This window comes from Hippocampus comes, unplaced genomic scaffold (genome assembly GCF_001891065.2).
Source record: "Hippocampus comes isolate QL1 unplaced genomic scaffold, H_comes_QL1_v1.1 scaffold319, whole genome shotgun sequence".
Lineage (NCBI taxonomy): Eukaryota > Metazoa > Chordata > Actinopteri > Syngnathiformes > Syngnathidae > Hippocampus > Hippocampus comes.
Genome location: NW_017806090.1, coordinates 69,960 through 86,023, shown reverse-complemented (window position 1 = coordinate 86,023; position 16,064 = coordinate 69,960). Strand labels below are relative to the sequence as shown.

Sequence of the window (16,064 nt, the reverse complement as noted above, 5' to 3'; positions counted from 1 at the left end):
AGATCTGCCACAACGGCTGGACAGATGCGCTCCGCTTCCTGGAAGATAACAATAAGGCAAAATCACCTAATTATTGTTAATCAAACCGGGAAATCTTAATGTGAAAATGCCCTGCAGAGATCTTATAGACCGTGATCTGGTTGAGGTGTCAGTGAAAGTTCTAGAGTCCAGTGAGGTGCACTGGTGGCTAAACCCACATGTCATCGAGAACCTCCCACTTAACCTCAAATAAGGTAACCCTCAATTTACGGTACCGAATACATGCCGACATGTGGTCGCTCCACAATGTTGTGCGTGTGTCCATTTTGTATGTTCTGGGCAGTGGCTTATTGGACATACCCAATCTGCCTTGGGTCTTGCTTGATGTGGAGATTTTATTCCTTTAATCAGGATTCACATTTCAGTTGACTCTCACTTGCTCACTCCACAATGTTGTGTGTGTCCGTGTTTATGTCGCTGTGAACTACGCAACTCATTTTTCATGCCAAATCTGCTTTGGATCATATGTAATGTAGAGACGGAGACTTTACAATGTTAGTGGTCCAGCAGATTTTGACATGTGGTCATTCCACAGGGTTGTGTGTGTCCATGTTTACATTGCAGGTAGTCAATCAAGCGGTCACTCGCAACTTTGCGATAGAGCTCTTTTCATACAAAGATTGTAATTCAAGGGGTTTTACAGATTAAAATCATTCCCATCCCCACAAGCGCCCGCCCACTTCCCAGGCTCCACCCTCTGATGAGTCAAACACATGATCACGGTTTTACTCACCCCACTTGACCCTCTGCCTTTGGAGCGCAGGTACTGTGAGAGTTCATAAGTTACAAGCACTTCTGAAAGATAAGAAGGATCAACACCATTAAGACGCATAAACTATTAAAAGAATCTTGAAATCGATCTTAAAAAAAAAACATGGAGCCAATGCAGTGATTCGCCAGGCGAGACAGAGATATACAACTGTGTATTACCAGCATAGCTGAAAGTTGACTCCTTGTCTCGTGTTAACATCACCAAAAATTAAAAAACTGAATTTGTTGAGGTTGGGACTCATATTGAATTATATCCATCTCATGATTACAAATTTCAAATGTAATAGTTTGAGTACTTTGATCCTGGAAGGAGAACAGCTTGAAGATTATTTTCATGAACTCTGCCCCTCCCTCGATGTTATGAAAAGAGCTCTGTAAACCGATCTTGTCTGTTGCGCAACACTGCCATGTGCGTGTGAGAATGAGAGCTTGTGTGTGAGGCGTCGAAGATTTGAGAGGATGTTTACCCGGGGTGAAGAGTGGAATATTTCCTTTGCTGGCTGCGGTTTCCGTAGTGTTTACTACCTGGGAGCGGTGACGAGCATCCTGGAGCGAGCGGCGCACTTGGTGTACGGGGCCTCCAAGATCTGTGGAGCGTCGTCGGGATGCCTGGTGGCCGCGGCGTTGACCGTCGGACTTCCCATCGGTGAGAAAGCCTCACTCTAAAATAAACCCGAAAAAGGAACCGTGAATGAAACCACACCCCCTGATGGGGGCCAACACAGTGTAGCATCAACCGTAATCAGCAAAATGCTGACATTTCCAAACGGGGTCCTCAGAGCAGGTGTGCGCCGACGTGTTGGCGGTGGCCAAGGAGGCGAGAAAGCATCACCTTAGCATCTTCCACCCGACCTTCAGCCTCCAGCGAACGGTTCGCAACTCCCTGCAGGAGAAGCTTCCGGCAGATGCCCACCGGCGAGCCTCGGGGAGGCTCTGCGTGTCACTCACCAGGATGAGCGACGGGAGCAACGTCCTGGTGTCCCACTTTGACAGCAGGGAGGAGCTCATACAGGTGGGTCGCTCAATTCAGAGCACAGGTCTCAAACCCGGGTCGTCGAGGGCCGCTGTCCTGCACGTTTCTTTAGTCAATTGCAGCTGAGTGGCAGATTTTTTTTTAGAGCAGGGTACAAATCAGATGTGTTGGAGGGGGCAAACATCTCGACGACCGAGGTTTGAGGGCTATGCTTTAGAACAGGGGTGTCAAACTCATTTTTCTCACGGGCCACTTTGGAATGACGTTTTCCTTGTCGGGCCGTTACGTCAGTGAAGCCGAATGAATGTTTAATCATCTCTTTGCATAACTTGTTCACAACCAAATCATGGATTACAGGTTTTGAAATCACTCAAGTCAACTATTTGTTGAAGTTTCTTTTTTTTTTCCGGACAATTGTTTTTTTTTGGTGAAGTTTCTCTTCAACTCTTACCTGGCTGACAGTTTCGGCTGTCACTTCATCCTTCATCGGAGCTGTCACTGCTTCCTTGTGACGTGTCTTAAAAACAGCCATTTTGTTTTTGTTTGTTCCATTATTATTGAAGTGAGTGGAAACAGGGGTCACAAAATTATTGCAAAATCGCATCGTCATTTATTATACATGACGATTTTGCATTTCAGTACGGATTTTAGCAAGGATCATGTAAATTGAAACGCAGGATTTTCTTTCGCAGGCCACATAAAATGATGTGGTGGGCCGGAACTGGCCCCCGGGCCTTGACTTTGACACCCGTGCTTGAGAATGTTCAACTCGCATTATTTTGTCCACGTCTGATTGCAATGTTGGACTCGCATTAATTACGTCCATATTTGACGCCATCAATTATTCTGTCAATGTTTTTGTCTCCATGTTTGAATCACATTATTGCGTAGCTGTTAAAATCCATCTCCATCAATGTTAGACCCACCTCATAGTGTTGGTGTTTGATTTACATTCTCGTGTCTATGACTGTAGGTCCTGATGTGCAGCTGCTTCTTTCCAGTCTACTGTGGCTTGATTCCACCTTCCTACAGAGGACAAGTGAGCCAATACCGAAAAAGGCAAACCACGACTATATCATTCCCTTTCTTTCTATCAATAAAGTAGCAACCGGTCTGTCTCTTAGCTATACATGGATGGAGCTCTGAGCAACAACATGCCACTGCTGGAGCATCCTAACACCATCACGATGGCCCCATTCTGCAGTGAGAGTGACATCAGCCCCAAAGATGGCGCTTGGACCGCCATCTCCGTGCATTGCAATAACCTCAACATCCAGGTGACTGCGGGAAACGTGCGACGCATCTACACCTCCTTCCTGCCCCCTGCACCAGAGGTTCGGGTTGCCCAACCTTATTTGACTCTGTTTTATCCCAAAACTGACTCACATTTTTTTCAATGTTTGATTCACAATATTGTGCCCAAGTTGGATTCAATGTTTTGACTCCAAGTTTGACTCATATCTTGCCCATTTTTTTACTTTGTTTGACTCGCATTGTATCCAAAATTGCCTTCAACTTTTGTATGTTTGACTCACTTATTGTGTTTGAAAACATATTTGACTCAGATTGTTCTGACTCTCATTTTTTTCCATGTTTGACTCACACTACCGTAAGTTTGGCGTTTGACTCCGTGTCTCCACAGTAAAGCATTTGACTCACATTGTGTTCGGCTAACATTGTATAATGTTCATCTTCGACCTCATGGTGTACTCGCATAATAACGTCAATGTTTGATATGCATGCGTCCACCTTTGACTCCATGTTTGGGACTTATACAATAATATCAGCCTGGGTTTGACTCACAGGAGCTGGCTGAGATCTTCTACAGTGGCTACACGGATGCTCTCTGCTTCCTGAGACAAGAAGGTAAGAGTTTAATATATATTTCGGGTTTTTTTTTCTTTTCTTCTGTACACAAATCTGCGTGTTCCAGATCTGTTGGGTACATCTTCTCCAGAAGAGCCGATGGACAAGGTTGACATTACAGAGACAGCTTTGGGGGAACAACCATGGTGGCTGAAGCACAAACATGCACATCAACTCCCGCTCAACATCAAGAGAGGTGAAACCATCCAAAGTAAAAATATACCGTATACATTCATATCCAAGTTTCAATTAAAAATAGAATCCAAATCAATGAGAGGAAAAAATAAATAAAACCTTTAAAAAATGACTTTTTAACTTAACAGCATTTTCCATGTTTCAAGTCACATTTTGATCACGTGAACTGTCATAAAAATGCAAAAACAACTTCAATATTATTTTGTCTCCTGTGTGTGCATGCAAACAGTATTATGTGCGGCATGCAGGGATGGAGGTGATGTACTTGGAAGACAACGATTGTGTCCACTTGAAGTTTTTTACCGGATACTGACTCCTCTGGTGCTTGCGGTTGAGCTGATCTTGCTTCTTTTTAAGAGGTAAAGTGAAAAATATTTCATCCATAACAGTGGGTCAATTGCAAAAAATGAATGCTTATAAGCAAACGTCTCACATGATGGCAATTTGTCATTTCGCAGTCCAGTGGGTGTGGCATAGGGGCGGTACTTATAATGACACCTGATGAATTCTGCCTAATAACAAGCCACAATGTCATTTTCTTTCTCCTCGGTGGTTATAAAAGATCATTTGATTTGTGACCTATCGTCATCACGATTTTGGTTGGCAGCCTGACACCACCAACAAAGCTATACGAAAACATAGCAGCAGTTGCCATGACAACAGCTGCAGACGGAAAGTGCGCGTGTATTCGTGTATGTTAACCATATGTACAGTAGATGCTCCGAAAGCTTTTTTTTGTGCAAAATTAAAAATAAAATCTATTTTTTGAAATAGATCATTCAAATATCAATGCATTTTTTAAAACAAACCCGTCAAATACTCCACTAATCAATAACACAATACTGACCCGATTTAGCGATCATTTCAATGTCGACCTTTTCAATTACTTGTATTTAGTGCCATTTCTTCAGTAGGATTTTTATTAGAATTTGTCTTTCTTTTTTGACATTAGATTTTAAGAAGTGCCTTTTTTATTTAACAGAACTTATTACATGACATTTGTATTTATCAAATAGCATTTATATTGAATTGACTTTGATTTATTGAATTTTTATTTTTTTTGTGACTACTGTATTTAATAAATGGCATTTTTTTATTTTGTTGAATTTGTACTTATCAATTGGCTGACTGGAATTTGTATTCATTGCATGGCATTCGTATTTAATAAATGACATTTCCATTTATTTAACGGGCTCGCAAGATTCTCTATTTAATTGCCTTCATATTTATTGAATGTCAGGACAACCAACCTTCCATTAACTGTTATTATGGATCGGGACATATTTTTTTCATATACCCTCCAGTGTGTCTGCAAAGAAGAACCTCAGCAGATTGAAGTTGGACTCTGAAAAAAAATTATATTGACAAATGTTCTGACTTTATGCTGCTGTGGCTTTCACATAGATATGTTCTGTATCTGTTTTGTGATTATTGAACTTCCCCCATGAGTAAGAGTGATTTTTTTCTCCATAGAGAAAGAGACACACATACCCACACAAGTGAATAAAAACAAAGTGCAACTATGTATAAAAAGCACCATAAGGACATTTTTTAATGGACAAAACATAATCACAAAACTCCTTGAGTGTAATTTTTATCAACCGATTCTAAAAAGTCCTAAAACGAAATGAATTTTAAAAAAAGGCGGCTGAGGTCATTCCCTGCAATCAAAGCAGTAGTTGCGCATGTTGGCTTCTTTACTGCATCGGTGTGCAGTACAGTACAACTGTAAACACGATTAAAAAAAAGGGCACCAAGGAAGTTGTTGCTGAGTGGAAACAAAGAATTGGGATGCACTTCTTAAGGGGTTCAAGTACATCTCTATACTTTTGTCTCCATAGAAGGAAGATGAACAGCGGTAGTAGAAAGTATTGGGACACAACTCCTAATTAAAAAGTGGACACAAAGTTGTGTTGCGCTACCTTTGTTAACGCTTATCTCCACTCTGTGGACGACTCTTGATTAAAAAAATTTCCCTATGCCTCAATACTTTTGTCGACACAGTTGTCATTAACATAGACAAAGGTATTGGGACACACATTTCAATTTTAAATGAACAAAACTATTGAAACACAACACCTTTCAGAGGTGTCAATAACTTTGTCCACTCTTATCTCAGTGGAAAAAAGTATTGAGACGAGCCCCAACATTTGTCCATAGACTCATAGCGGAGTCAGAATTAGACGGTTGAAGAAAATAATGCTAGTGAAGTTAGCATTTCTGTTCCATGTCCCTATTCCACTTCCAGTTTCCTGCTGCCCCCAGGTGGTCCTTAGTCCAAAGTACAGCGCCCTTTTTCTCAGTGGAGAGAGTCAAAACAATTGTCATTGTCCCTGCATTTCATTTGTGTGTGTGTGTGTGTGTGTGTGTGTGTGTGTGTGTGTGTGTGTGTGTGTGTGTGTGTGTGTGTGAGTAAAATGGCGGCCATGGAGAGCATGATACCACAACAACATTTTAAAACCAGTGCAGAAAGAATATTCTGCAAGAATGTCTACAAAGTCTATCTAGGCGTGTATATTCCACTAAGGAAGAAAAAATATATAAAAATTGTAACAATTTGTCATTATACGGCTGAGGACAGGCGAGCTCCTCCGCCTTCTCCTTCTACTCTTCCCTCTGCGCTTTGATCAGGAGTCTGACTGGCGCAAGATTGCGTCATCCCCTCTCCGTTGGCCAGTTGAGAAGTTTTTGACGCGCTTGCTTCCTGTCCTTCGTCTTCTGCTGGGATGAGAGAAAGACTGTTATTTGTTTTCTCACACTCATGCAGAAGCTGCTGTTGACTACAGCTCACGCTCAGACACTCACACACTGCCCCACAAACCCCGCCTCTTAAAGGCACATGCACGAACACTAAAATATGTATACTATTTTTTTGTGTTGCAGTTTTTTTGTTTGAATAAATTTACGGCATGTCTAAAAAGTAAGTTTTATGAGGTTTGAAATTTTCTGGGTTTTTTTTGGGCCATATTTAATTTAGAGAATTGAATCATACAATTTTGATGAGAATTCAAGCAGTCATTTAAAAAAAACTGCAGTGTAGCACCACCTACTGGCGAGGAGGACTTACTCTTTGAATTTTTTTTCCCCCTCTTGAAGATGGATGGCTAGTATCAGTAACCTTCAATTTAATACACTGTAGAAGTGGGTTAACCTTTTTCTTAGCTGCAATGATCATCCATCCATCTGTTTTGTGTCGCGCGTCACCTTCCGAGCGACGTCTTGTGTGTTCTTGTGGAATTATTGTGTCTCCAAGCTTCCACACAGGAAGCGTATGCCTACCAGCATTGTTTTCCTGGCTTGGTGAGAAGGGAAAGTGTCCGTTGGCTTGACTCTGGCCTCCCTCGGCCGGCGGTTCGCCATAAGCTCCGCCGTAGGCGTCCTCGTAGCCGGGATCGTACTGCTCCTCCTTGATGGCCACTCTCTTGGCGTCCTCTGCGAAGACCGGTGGTAAAGTTAACACAAGGTGGCGATGTACAACATGGCTCGCTTCCCGATTGACGTACCCTTGGCCAGGTGAAGGTCGAATGAGTAGTTGATCTCTTCAATCTCCCTGGGCCGCTGAATGCCCCGCAGGTGGTCGCGCAGCTCCCGCAACTTAATGTAAAAGTGGACTTTGTCCTGAGCACGAGGGAACTGAGCGCACCGGGCGCTGGATGATGGCATCAAGTACAAAGCCTGGCGAAAGCAGAGACACGCCCCCCCAAAAAAGAATTAAAACAATTTTTTTTTTTGTATACTGAGTAAAACATCCATCCGCCTATTTTCTTATTGCTTATACTCTTAGTAGGGCTATATGATTTGAGAAAATAATTGAGCTGTGATTTCCCCCCCCCCCCTCAGGATTGCAATTGCAATTTAATATGCGACTATTTTTGTCTCGGTCCTTTTCTGATGTATCTTCAACAAGCACATTTTATTGAAAATGGACATACGTGTTTTTCACAGGACAGTGACGATATCCAACTGGTTTCACGAAGTATGATTAAGTAAACATGCGGACTGCTTTTTTTTCAACATTGGACTTATAAATCATCTAGACCACAGGTGTCAAACCCAAGGCCCGGGGGCCAGATCCGGCCCGCCAGATCATTTTATGTAGCCCGTGAAAGCAAATCATATGTGTCAACTTGCAAAAATCTGTACCAAAATGTCAAATCGTCATGTGTCATAAATAACATTGAGATTTTGCAGTAATATTGTTCCCCAGTTTACACTCACTTGAACAATTTATTATAATTGACTTGACTGATTTCAAAACTCGTAATCTATTAATTTGTTGTGTACAAGTAATAATTTTGTCGGCCCTCCGAGGGAAGACGCGACTCCAAATTGGCCCGCGACTAAAATGAGTTTGACACCCCTGATCTAGACCAATAAATAAATAACATACATGATACATCTTTATTTCGATAGTGCTTTCACAACAGGTTGTAGCTGTAACGAAGCGCTTTGCAGAACATTTAACAAAAAATAACAATAATCCACATGAAAATTAAACCTCCACCAGGTAGCTATCGCACTCTTGTTTTGTACCTCACTGTGACAATGAAAGCTGGGATAATGTTTACTCACCACTTCACAGTCGGGGATCTTGTGAGGCTGCAAACCAAACTCCAGCGTCTTTGGTTTCTTGCCAAAGAGTTCTCGACAGAACATTTCATATATGCCTAGAAGAAAGAGGGGAATAAACATTTTTGCAAAATGTGTGGTTGGGTTGAATGGAGGATGCTTAATGACAGCTGTAAAAAAAATAATAAAAATACTGTACAAGACTTACACTTTCCGTTGAAGACCGCAATGAGAGGTTTGTATTTCATCAGTTTCTCCACAAGAATTTTGCCCCCTTCACGCAGCTCTTTGCTGCGGGGACAACAAAAAAAAAGAATGAAGAGGGCTCAACAGCTTTTCCAACAACAAATAAGACAAAGTTGTTACCGACCTTGACAGGTCTTTACTGCCTGGCGTCGCCCTGGCAACCATGTTGGTGAAGCCCATTTTGTACTTGCCAGGCAAAGTGGTGTCATGCATGTGGTTGAGCTGCTCTTCGGTGAATCCCGAAAGGAAGAGGCACTTCCCTATGGAGGAAAACAAAACAAAAAAAAAGTCACTTTCGGCCTTTTTGCATAGAGGAGCCTTTTGCAGATATTTTAAATTTTTAAAATTTTTATATTTTTGTGGTGGCACATTTAGCACATGAACATTACTCATATAGTTAACATTTAAATATGTTTTTTCATAAAACAACTTCTTAATTTGAATAATTACATTATCATAAATTTTAAAATGAGAATGGTTATTTCAGTACATTTTGTTCTCATTTCTTCACATTCAAACTTTTTTTTTTTTTTTGAAAGCATCAGCTCCACAGACTTGGCCCACGTAACCATTTTAAAAAAACAAATGTGGCCCTTTGGCCACCCCTTTTACATGGTAACAAATAGTGGCCAAAGATCAATTTAAATTGGGGTCTTTTTTTGATGGAACCAGTTTTACATATTCTCACTTACAAAAATGATTTCCAGGACCAGGAAACCATCGTCCGATGAAAGCAGCCATCAGCCCTGGATTGATACCAATCTGCGAGAAAAGCAGGTTTGCCAGATTATACAAAAAAAACAGATGCTTGCCTTTGAACCCAATATCGTCAAATTCCGCTCACAATGACGTAGTCCAGATTGTGGTCCAGCAGGTCCGGCAGGGTCTTTTTCATCACCTCCTCCTCCGACATGCCCTTGAAACGATCCACTTTCCTCTTCACCTTCTTGAAGCTCTCGTCAATCTTCTCCTGCTTGCCATCGGCCGCCTGTCCCTGGGCGCCTTTCTTGGGCTTCGGGCCCGGTTTGGCCTTGGGCGCTTTGGGTTCCTTCGGGGGCTTGGGTGCCTTCGGGAGCTTGGGTGCCTTTGGGGGCTTGGGTTCTTTTGGGGGCTTGGGTTCCTTTGGGACCTTGGGGGCCTTTGGCGGCTTGGGTTCCTTGGGCTGAGATGGTCGGCCTCGCTTTTTGGGCGGGGCTGCGTGGAGGATTCAACAAAATCTGTTATTGCAAACAGTCGTAGAGATCATGTTGGTGAAGAAATTATTTCTCTTGGTCTAATTAAAACAGCGGTGTGTAGACTTTCGAAATGCACTCTACGTTTTGTCAGATTAGCAGGCTCCTGCTGCTCCATCGCGGATTGAGGGTGAACAATGTGCGGTGTAGCTGCCGCTGTTCCCCCTGTGTGTTCCTCCGGGTAGTGCGGCAGATGGTTGTAGGTTGAATATTGGGCTTGGAGGGCTTGGAACTGCTGAGCCGACTGAATCCTGAAGCGTGACATTGAGAACAGAGGGGCAAAGAAACTGGTGAAATGTGTTTCCCTTGACCACCCCCCACCCCCAACAAAGCAAAATATCAAAAGAATGAACATAAAACTTTAAATCACAACATGAACAAAACAAATACGACTTAATGTTTTAAAAAAACGTTTTTTGACACTTGATGGTTATTTAATCGGCCTGTACTGTGCAACTCACCACTGTTGCAGATACGCCGAGGAGCCAACGGGCAGGGATCCGTTCATCTTATTGTCCATCTTGTGGGTGCTTTTACTTCATTAAATAAATAAACCGACATGCATGGTGAGGGACAAAAATGGAAGTGGCACATGCAATAAACGGATGATTTAAACACAAAGACAACAGATAACAAATTAAACAGAGAGTGAAACTACCAAACCATCTGACGGGCACTCTGGATCACAATCACTCACTCTTCATGTAGTCCAAATTATGATAATTTACTGAGAGATCGAAACCCCAAACATCATTGATAATTTACAATGTTAATATTAAACAGGTAATTGGTTTAGAGAAAGGGTGGGAAACTTCACAAAATCTATAGTGTACAAACTTGAAAAGATTATGTATTTCATTCTGTGGGGTGAGACTTATAAAGGAATAAACAACATGGAAAAAAGTCAAGAAACTGGACTTCCCACTCCTTTTGGAATATAGAAAACTTTTGTACAGACTTTGATTGACTACAGTTGATTTTGTTTTGTTTTCATGTTCAAAATAAAAGTTTAAATTGAATCATATCCAACACACAAAAAATTTCACTGCGTCTTCAAACGCTCTCAAACACCCGACGTGAGCGGTTTCTAAAAATTAAATACCCTCCTTTCTTCCGTGGCTAAAAGCTAACAATGGTAACAACAAACCGAGTGTGAATATCGCTTTTTCATTTTTTTTACGAAGACGTGGCTACACCGTTTTCAAACGTTTGACTTACAAAACAACTTATTAATTCCTCTTCCGTAATAAATTGTGCAAATTAAAAGCTATCATTAGCCGCCAGCTAGCAGCTAAGCTATCACGGATGAATGCTCTCGCTGGTATAGTAGAATGGGAAGCAAAAACGGCACAACAGTTGAGAGTGTAAACATGCATGAGACGTACCTAGTTAACGGCTGTTTTAATCGGATTCTCCGGTCAGGAAAATAATGTTATGTTCCCCACATGTGTTTTTTTTTTTAAATTCGGAAGATTGGATGTGGCTTCAGGGAGCAACAAAGACGTGACAGCGCAGTCCCAGTCAACTTTGACACGAGACGATTCCAAGTCCAAGATCTAGGGGTCAAGGAAAGGAGATATCAAAATAAACTGAATGATCGACGCTATTTTTTTACGCAGCCACATACAGTTGTTTATTATTTATAAGTGTATGTGAGCGTTTATGTCTTTATTTAATTTTAGCATTTGTAAGGAATATTACAAAAACTGAATAGAGCCCTTATTGGACTCTTGGTTTGAGCTACTCGGCTTTTAAACGTGAGGGTGTTTTCTATTGGCTGAAAGGTTGTGACGTTTAAAGTTTCCGGCGTCGTGTATCCTCTCCGAAGTGGGCAGCTTTGGGTCAAGTGTTTTTAATGAAACTAATGGACATTTTTTTTTAAATATACATACATACAACATAAGAAACTGAATTGATGGATGAATGAATACAAGCATATGTTTTTGGTGAAAAGAGGCGTGTTTTTTCTTGTTTTGTACCCAATTAATACACCACCAGTCAAAACAGTACTACAATAGTTTTGAGAATCTACGTTTGACTTGTTGAAAATCTGACTAAACAAGTTTTTTTTCATTAATATGTTAACTTTACAGTACAAAAAAAACAACTAAAGCAAGGCATTGGTCTTCATTACGATTTTAATAAAAATCGTAAAGACAAATTACTTGTTTACACAGATGGTCACACAATTCCATTATTTCAAAATACAGTACAAAAATAAGAAACCAAAGGAGAAAAAAAAGATGATACCAAATGCAATAAATAGTGGAAAATATTAAACCTAGTACAGTACATGCACAGTGAAGTGTAGGATTAAACATTCGTGTGTAGTCTTTTTTTGTTTTGGTGCATTCCACGAAAATTCAGCATTATGCTGTCTGATTCCTCTTGCTTGCCGATTCCAGTTTGGAAAATTGCCTTCCTGATGTAACTTCAGTAAAAGTTTCCTGGATTACTTTGCCTCACATTCTCATGCTGACCACTACAGCTTTCGTACTCGGGATCCATCTGCTCTTCTTTGATGGCGATCCTCTTTGCATCTTCTGCGCAAGTGTCAAGCAATAAAAAAATAAAATAAAATAAAATAAACGGAAGGAATCCAGCGATTCCTGGATGCGGCGATGGTTTACCTTTAGCCTGCTGCAGGTCAAAAGAATAGTCGGTCTCCAGCACCTCACGGCGAGGTACGACACCTTTCATGTGGTCTCGCAGCTCTTTCAGCTTGATGTAGAAGTGCACTTTGTCCTGTGCGCGGGGGAACTGGGCACAACGAGGACTGGAGGAAGGCATCAAGTAGCACACCTAGACCAAAAAGGAACAAAGTTTGGCTTCTTCGTGATGGATGTTTGTCATTTGTGGACGTGGTGTGTCATATACCGTTTCAGTGTCTGGGATCTTGTAGGGCTGCAAGCCAAAGTCCAGGTTCTTGGCCTTCACGCCAAAGATTTCCTTGCAGAATATTTCGTAAATACCTAACAGGATAAAAGACAGAATACAAGCCATTTGTAGCTTTGGGGAAGTCAAAAAAAAAAATAACCATTACAACTGGGCAGCATAGGAATTTTATATTATAGTCTTTTCACGTGATGTTGTACCTTTTCCATTAAAAGCTGCTATCAGCGGCTTGTATTTTTGCAGCTTTTCAAGCAGCTGTCGCCCTCCTTCACGGATCTCCTTACTGGGAAGACAAACATGAGAAGCTTCAATGTCTTTTTACATACCAAAATGCATCAACTGAACTGGTAACCTTTTTTTTTTTTTTTTAAAAAACATGAGCCCTAATCACCTGGAAAGGTCTTTGCTGCCAGGTGTGGTCCTCTCTACCATGTTTGTAAAGCCGATGCCGTATTTCTCCGGCAGGCTCTCGTCATGCATGAAGTTCAGCTGCTGCTCAGTGAAACCAGACAGAAATAAGCATTTCCCTGCAGACAAAGCAGGATAGAATGCTCTGTCATTTTATTTATTTTCAAAACACAGGGCCATTATTTTAGGAGGGTGACAATATTTAAAACCTAAAAAATACATTTGTAAAAATTTATTTTAAGTTCGAAAATGAAAATAGGTTGCGCAAGTGTTCAAAGTTGGTAAACTACGCTAATAATGAAAAATAGTTCAGTAATGAAGACATACAGAAATGGTTGCCAGGGTTGGGGTAGTGGTGTCCTTTGTAGGCAGACATCAATCCTGGATTAATTCCAATCTGAGGAGAAATATTACCATAGAAATGCATCCAAAAGAAAATCACACGCTCTTCAGACAAAAAAATAAAATACCCTGACCAGGTGTCTTCTGAGAATTGTGCACACGTTTCATGATTAATCAATTCGTATACGGTATGCTCTTTATAACTCACGATCAAAATGTCAAGATTGTAGGTAATAACGTCAGGCAGCGTTTTGGCCATAACCTCAGCCACTGACATGCCGTTGAAGCGATTCAGCGTCCTTTTGGCCTTCTTTGCCGCCGCCTCGCTCGCATCCTCCTCTTCCTCTTTCAGCGCTCCTCCTCCACCTCCCCCTCCACCTCCTTCGCGCGGATTCTTGGGCGGGCGGCCTCGCTTTTTCTTCACCGGCTTCACCACTAAGAAAAAATGTCGGACACCTCATGGAAAATGTACTTTGTCATTCCTTGTATGCAAAGCTCAACATCATTCATCCATCCATTTCCTATCGTGTTTGCCTGCAGAGTAAGGTTTAAAAATGTGTGTGTGTGTGTGTGTGTGTGTGGGAGGGAGGAACACATCCCATTTACCTTGAGGTGGAGTAGCAGGTGGAGGTTGGTGCTGAACATTGAGCTCCTCCTCCTGTGTTGAATGTTGATGCTGGGGTTGGTGGTGTTGTACTGCATGTTCAAACTGAGGCTCCTGCTGCTGCTGTTGTACTGGATATTGTTGTTGTTGGTGCAGGTAAGCAGGATGCTGATCTTGCTGGTAGACGGGCTCCTGGTAGTGGGAGTAGTTCTGATAAAACTGCTCCTGGCAGAGTGGCTGTTCCCTGTGTACCGACAGTTCGGCCATGACTGGCTCATCCCTGGGCCCCTCGCTATAGTGGTTATGGTGGGACATCACATGCTGCACCTCAGGGTGCTGCTGGCTTGACTGGTACCTTGGAACAAGATTTTAAGCATTGAGTCGCATATCCTGGACACCCAGCATGAGGTTCATGTACTCGTATGCTCATTGTCCTCGCTCGTGATACAAGCCGTAGTCGTATGCAGGTGTCAACTAGTGCACAATTTTGCCTCCCTGTTAACATGTCGTCGTCCAACTAGTGTGCTAAAATACCATCCATGTTACAAAATAATGTCCTACTAGTTGCCTGTAGTTATAGTCAAAACCCGAAAACGCCGGTTTTGTTGTTGTAAAGTATCTTTGAGTACTATGAGAAGCACTTTCAAATAAAATGTGCATTCAAATAAAATGGATTATTATTATTTAAAAATGTAGGAGTTATAGGTACTAGTGGTTTCGGTCCTCCGGGGACCACTCAAAAGTTGAGTACTCGTACTGGTATCGGTCTGAAAAAAAGTAATATCAAACATCTGAATTATCTCACTAGTGAGGATAAAGAGTGTACGAGTTCATGGACCTGATGATAGATAAATGCTCAAACCGCTTTCCTTAAAAGAATACGACATAAGACGACACTTTATAATTTGGTGATCAATGAAGACACATCATGACTGCACAACACCAATTGATATTCACTCATTAGACTACTCAAAAAATGTGGGAAATTGAGATTTGGGGTGAAAGTTGAGGATGAACCTAAAATACACGATATTCTTTTACAGGTTATTTTAAATGGACCTTAAATTGGATATCAAGGATCTCGACCTAAAAGTGATATGAAGCGACTGTAGGAGGCAAAAAAAAGTGTAAATAGCATCTGTTGTGAATATTTTTGTTAGACAGAAACACTCAGTAGTCGGACAACAGTTCCGATGTCAAATTAAGACTTTTAGGTTCATCCTGAAATGTCTTCCAAATGTCGAACATCCATTATTTTTTTTGAGTCGTGCATATACAACCAACATGCAAAATAAAATCATAAAAAAAACGAATCAATCGATGCTCTTGTTTACTATTTTTACATTTATGTGAATGACACTGCATTCACGAAAATGACAAATAAAAGGGAAAAATGAAAACATGACCAATTGAGATGATGACTGCATTCCTCGGAGATGGGCCACTTGCAGGGAAAACTCACCACTGCTGGAAATAATCCGTAGGCACCGTCAATGGTGTAAACTCGTTTTCCTCCATACTAACTGTCGATTTACTTGACAAAAACATTAACATTCATTGGGTTGCCGTGATAATGGTTCGCTGAGGCGTGAGAGGAACGAAGCTAAGCCGTGTAAAAAAATGCTAGCATCACAAAAACCATCGACGGACAATGGCACTTGTCGGTCTGCGTTACGTTTAACAGACTATTTTAAATGATATGCTTCTTGTGGGATAAAACTATCAGATATATGTGAAATTTGACATACCTGTCATACATTTTATGGCTTCTGATTTTGAGACTTGGGGGCAGGAAAGCGATTCCAAAACAAAGAACATTGAAACTTTGCGACGTGTTCGCTTACTGCCACCTAAAGGTCGGAAGGCGCACCGTTTCCTTCTTCTTCATCGTCTCATGCTCCTGGCAATTATGCGCACTACCGCC

General features: G+C 41.4%; 3 protein-coding genes across 11 annotated transcripts; 1 reads left to right on the top strand and 2 right to left on the bottom strand.

Annotated features, from left to right (window-relative positions):
• Positions 1-878: 878 nt before the first annotated feature.
• On the top strand, positions 879-5,567 carry LOC109530843 (patatin-like phospholipase domain-containing protein 2). 4 transcript variants are annotated; one of them, XM_019894755.1, is made up of 8 exons: positions 879-1,456; positions 1,590-1,822; positions 2,757-2,822; positions 2,908-3,060; positions 3,589-3,649; positions 3,717-3,860; positions 4,074-4,203; positions 5,149-5,567. In XM_019894755.1, the coding sequence occupies exons 1-8, from the start codon at positions 1,270-1,272 to the stop codon at positions 5,207-5,209; spliced, it is 1,035 nt and encodes a 344-aa protein (XP_019750314.1). In that variant the 5' UTR covers positions 879-1,269; the 3' UTR covers positions 5,210-5,567. The 4 variants fall into 4 exon arrangements, with proteins under 4 accessions (XP_019750314.1, XP_019750311.1, XP_019750312.1 ...); XM_019894752.1 differs by having other exon boundaries at positions 881-1,456; positions 2,908-3,117; XM_019894753.1 differs by having other exon boundaries at positions 883-1,456; positions 2,908-3,117; positions 3,717-3,845.
• Positions 5,568-6,217: 650 nt separating this feature from the next.
• On the bottom strand, positions 6,218-11,429 carry LOC109530839 (G/T mismatch-specific thymine DNA glycosylase-like). 3 transcript variants are annotated; one of them, XM_019894739.1, is made up of 11 exons: positions 11,277-11,429; positions 10,353-10,427; positions 9,976-10,142; positions 9,504-9,853; positions 9,352-9,421; positions 8,784-8,919; positions 8,622-8,704; positions 8,417-8,511; positions 7,348-7,519; positions 7,124-7,276; positions 6,218-6,565 (listed from the first exon to the last, which is right to left on the bottom strand). In XM_019894739.1, the coding sequence occupies exons 2-11, from the start codon at positions 10,409-10,411 to the stop codon at positions 6,408-6,410; spliced, it is 1,443 nt and encodes a 480-aa protein (XP_019750298.1). In that variant the 5' UTR covers positions 10,412-10,427; positions 11,277-11,429; the 3' UTR covers positions 6,218-6,407. The 3 variants fall into 3 exon arrangements, with proteins under 3 accessions (XP_019750298.1, XP_019750299.1, XP_019750300.1); XM_019894740.1 differs by having other exon boundaries at positions 6,218-6,562; XM_019894741.1 differs by lacking the exon at positions 10,353-10,427.
• A 582-nt stretch (positions 11,430-12,011) lies between these two features.
• Positions 12,012-16,005, bottom strand: tdg.2 (thymine DNA glycosylase, tandem duplicate 2). 4 transcript variants are annotated; one of them, XM_019894744.1, is made up of 10 exons: positions 15,889-15,996; positions 15,603-15,674; positions 14,143-14,495; positions 13,745-13,971; positions 13,522-13,591; positions 13,178-13,313; positions 12,987-13,069; positions 12,769-12,863; positions 12,522-12,693; positions 12,012-12,434 (listed from the first exon to the last, which is right to left on the bottom strand). In XM_019894744.1, the coding sequence occupies exons 1-10, from the start codon at positions 15,897-15,899 to the stop codon at positions 12,325-12,327; spliced, it is 1,329 nt and encodes a 442-aa protein (XP_019750303.1). In that variant the 5' UTR covers positions 15,900-15,996; the 3' UTR covers positions 12,012-12,324. The 4 variants fall into 4 exon arrangements, with proteins under 4 accessions (XP_019750303.1, XP_019750304.1, XP_019750301.1 ...); XM_019894745.1 differs by lacking the exon at positions 15,603-15,674 and having other exon boundaries at positions 15,889-16,005; XM_019894742.1 differs by having other exon boundaries at positions 15,603-15,993.
• Positions 16,006-16,064: the final 59 nt, after the last annotated feature.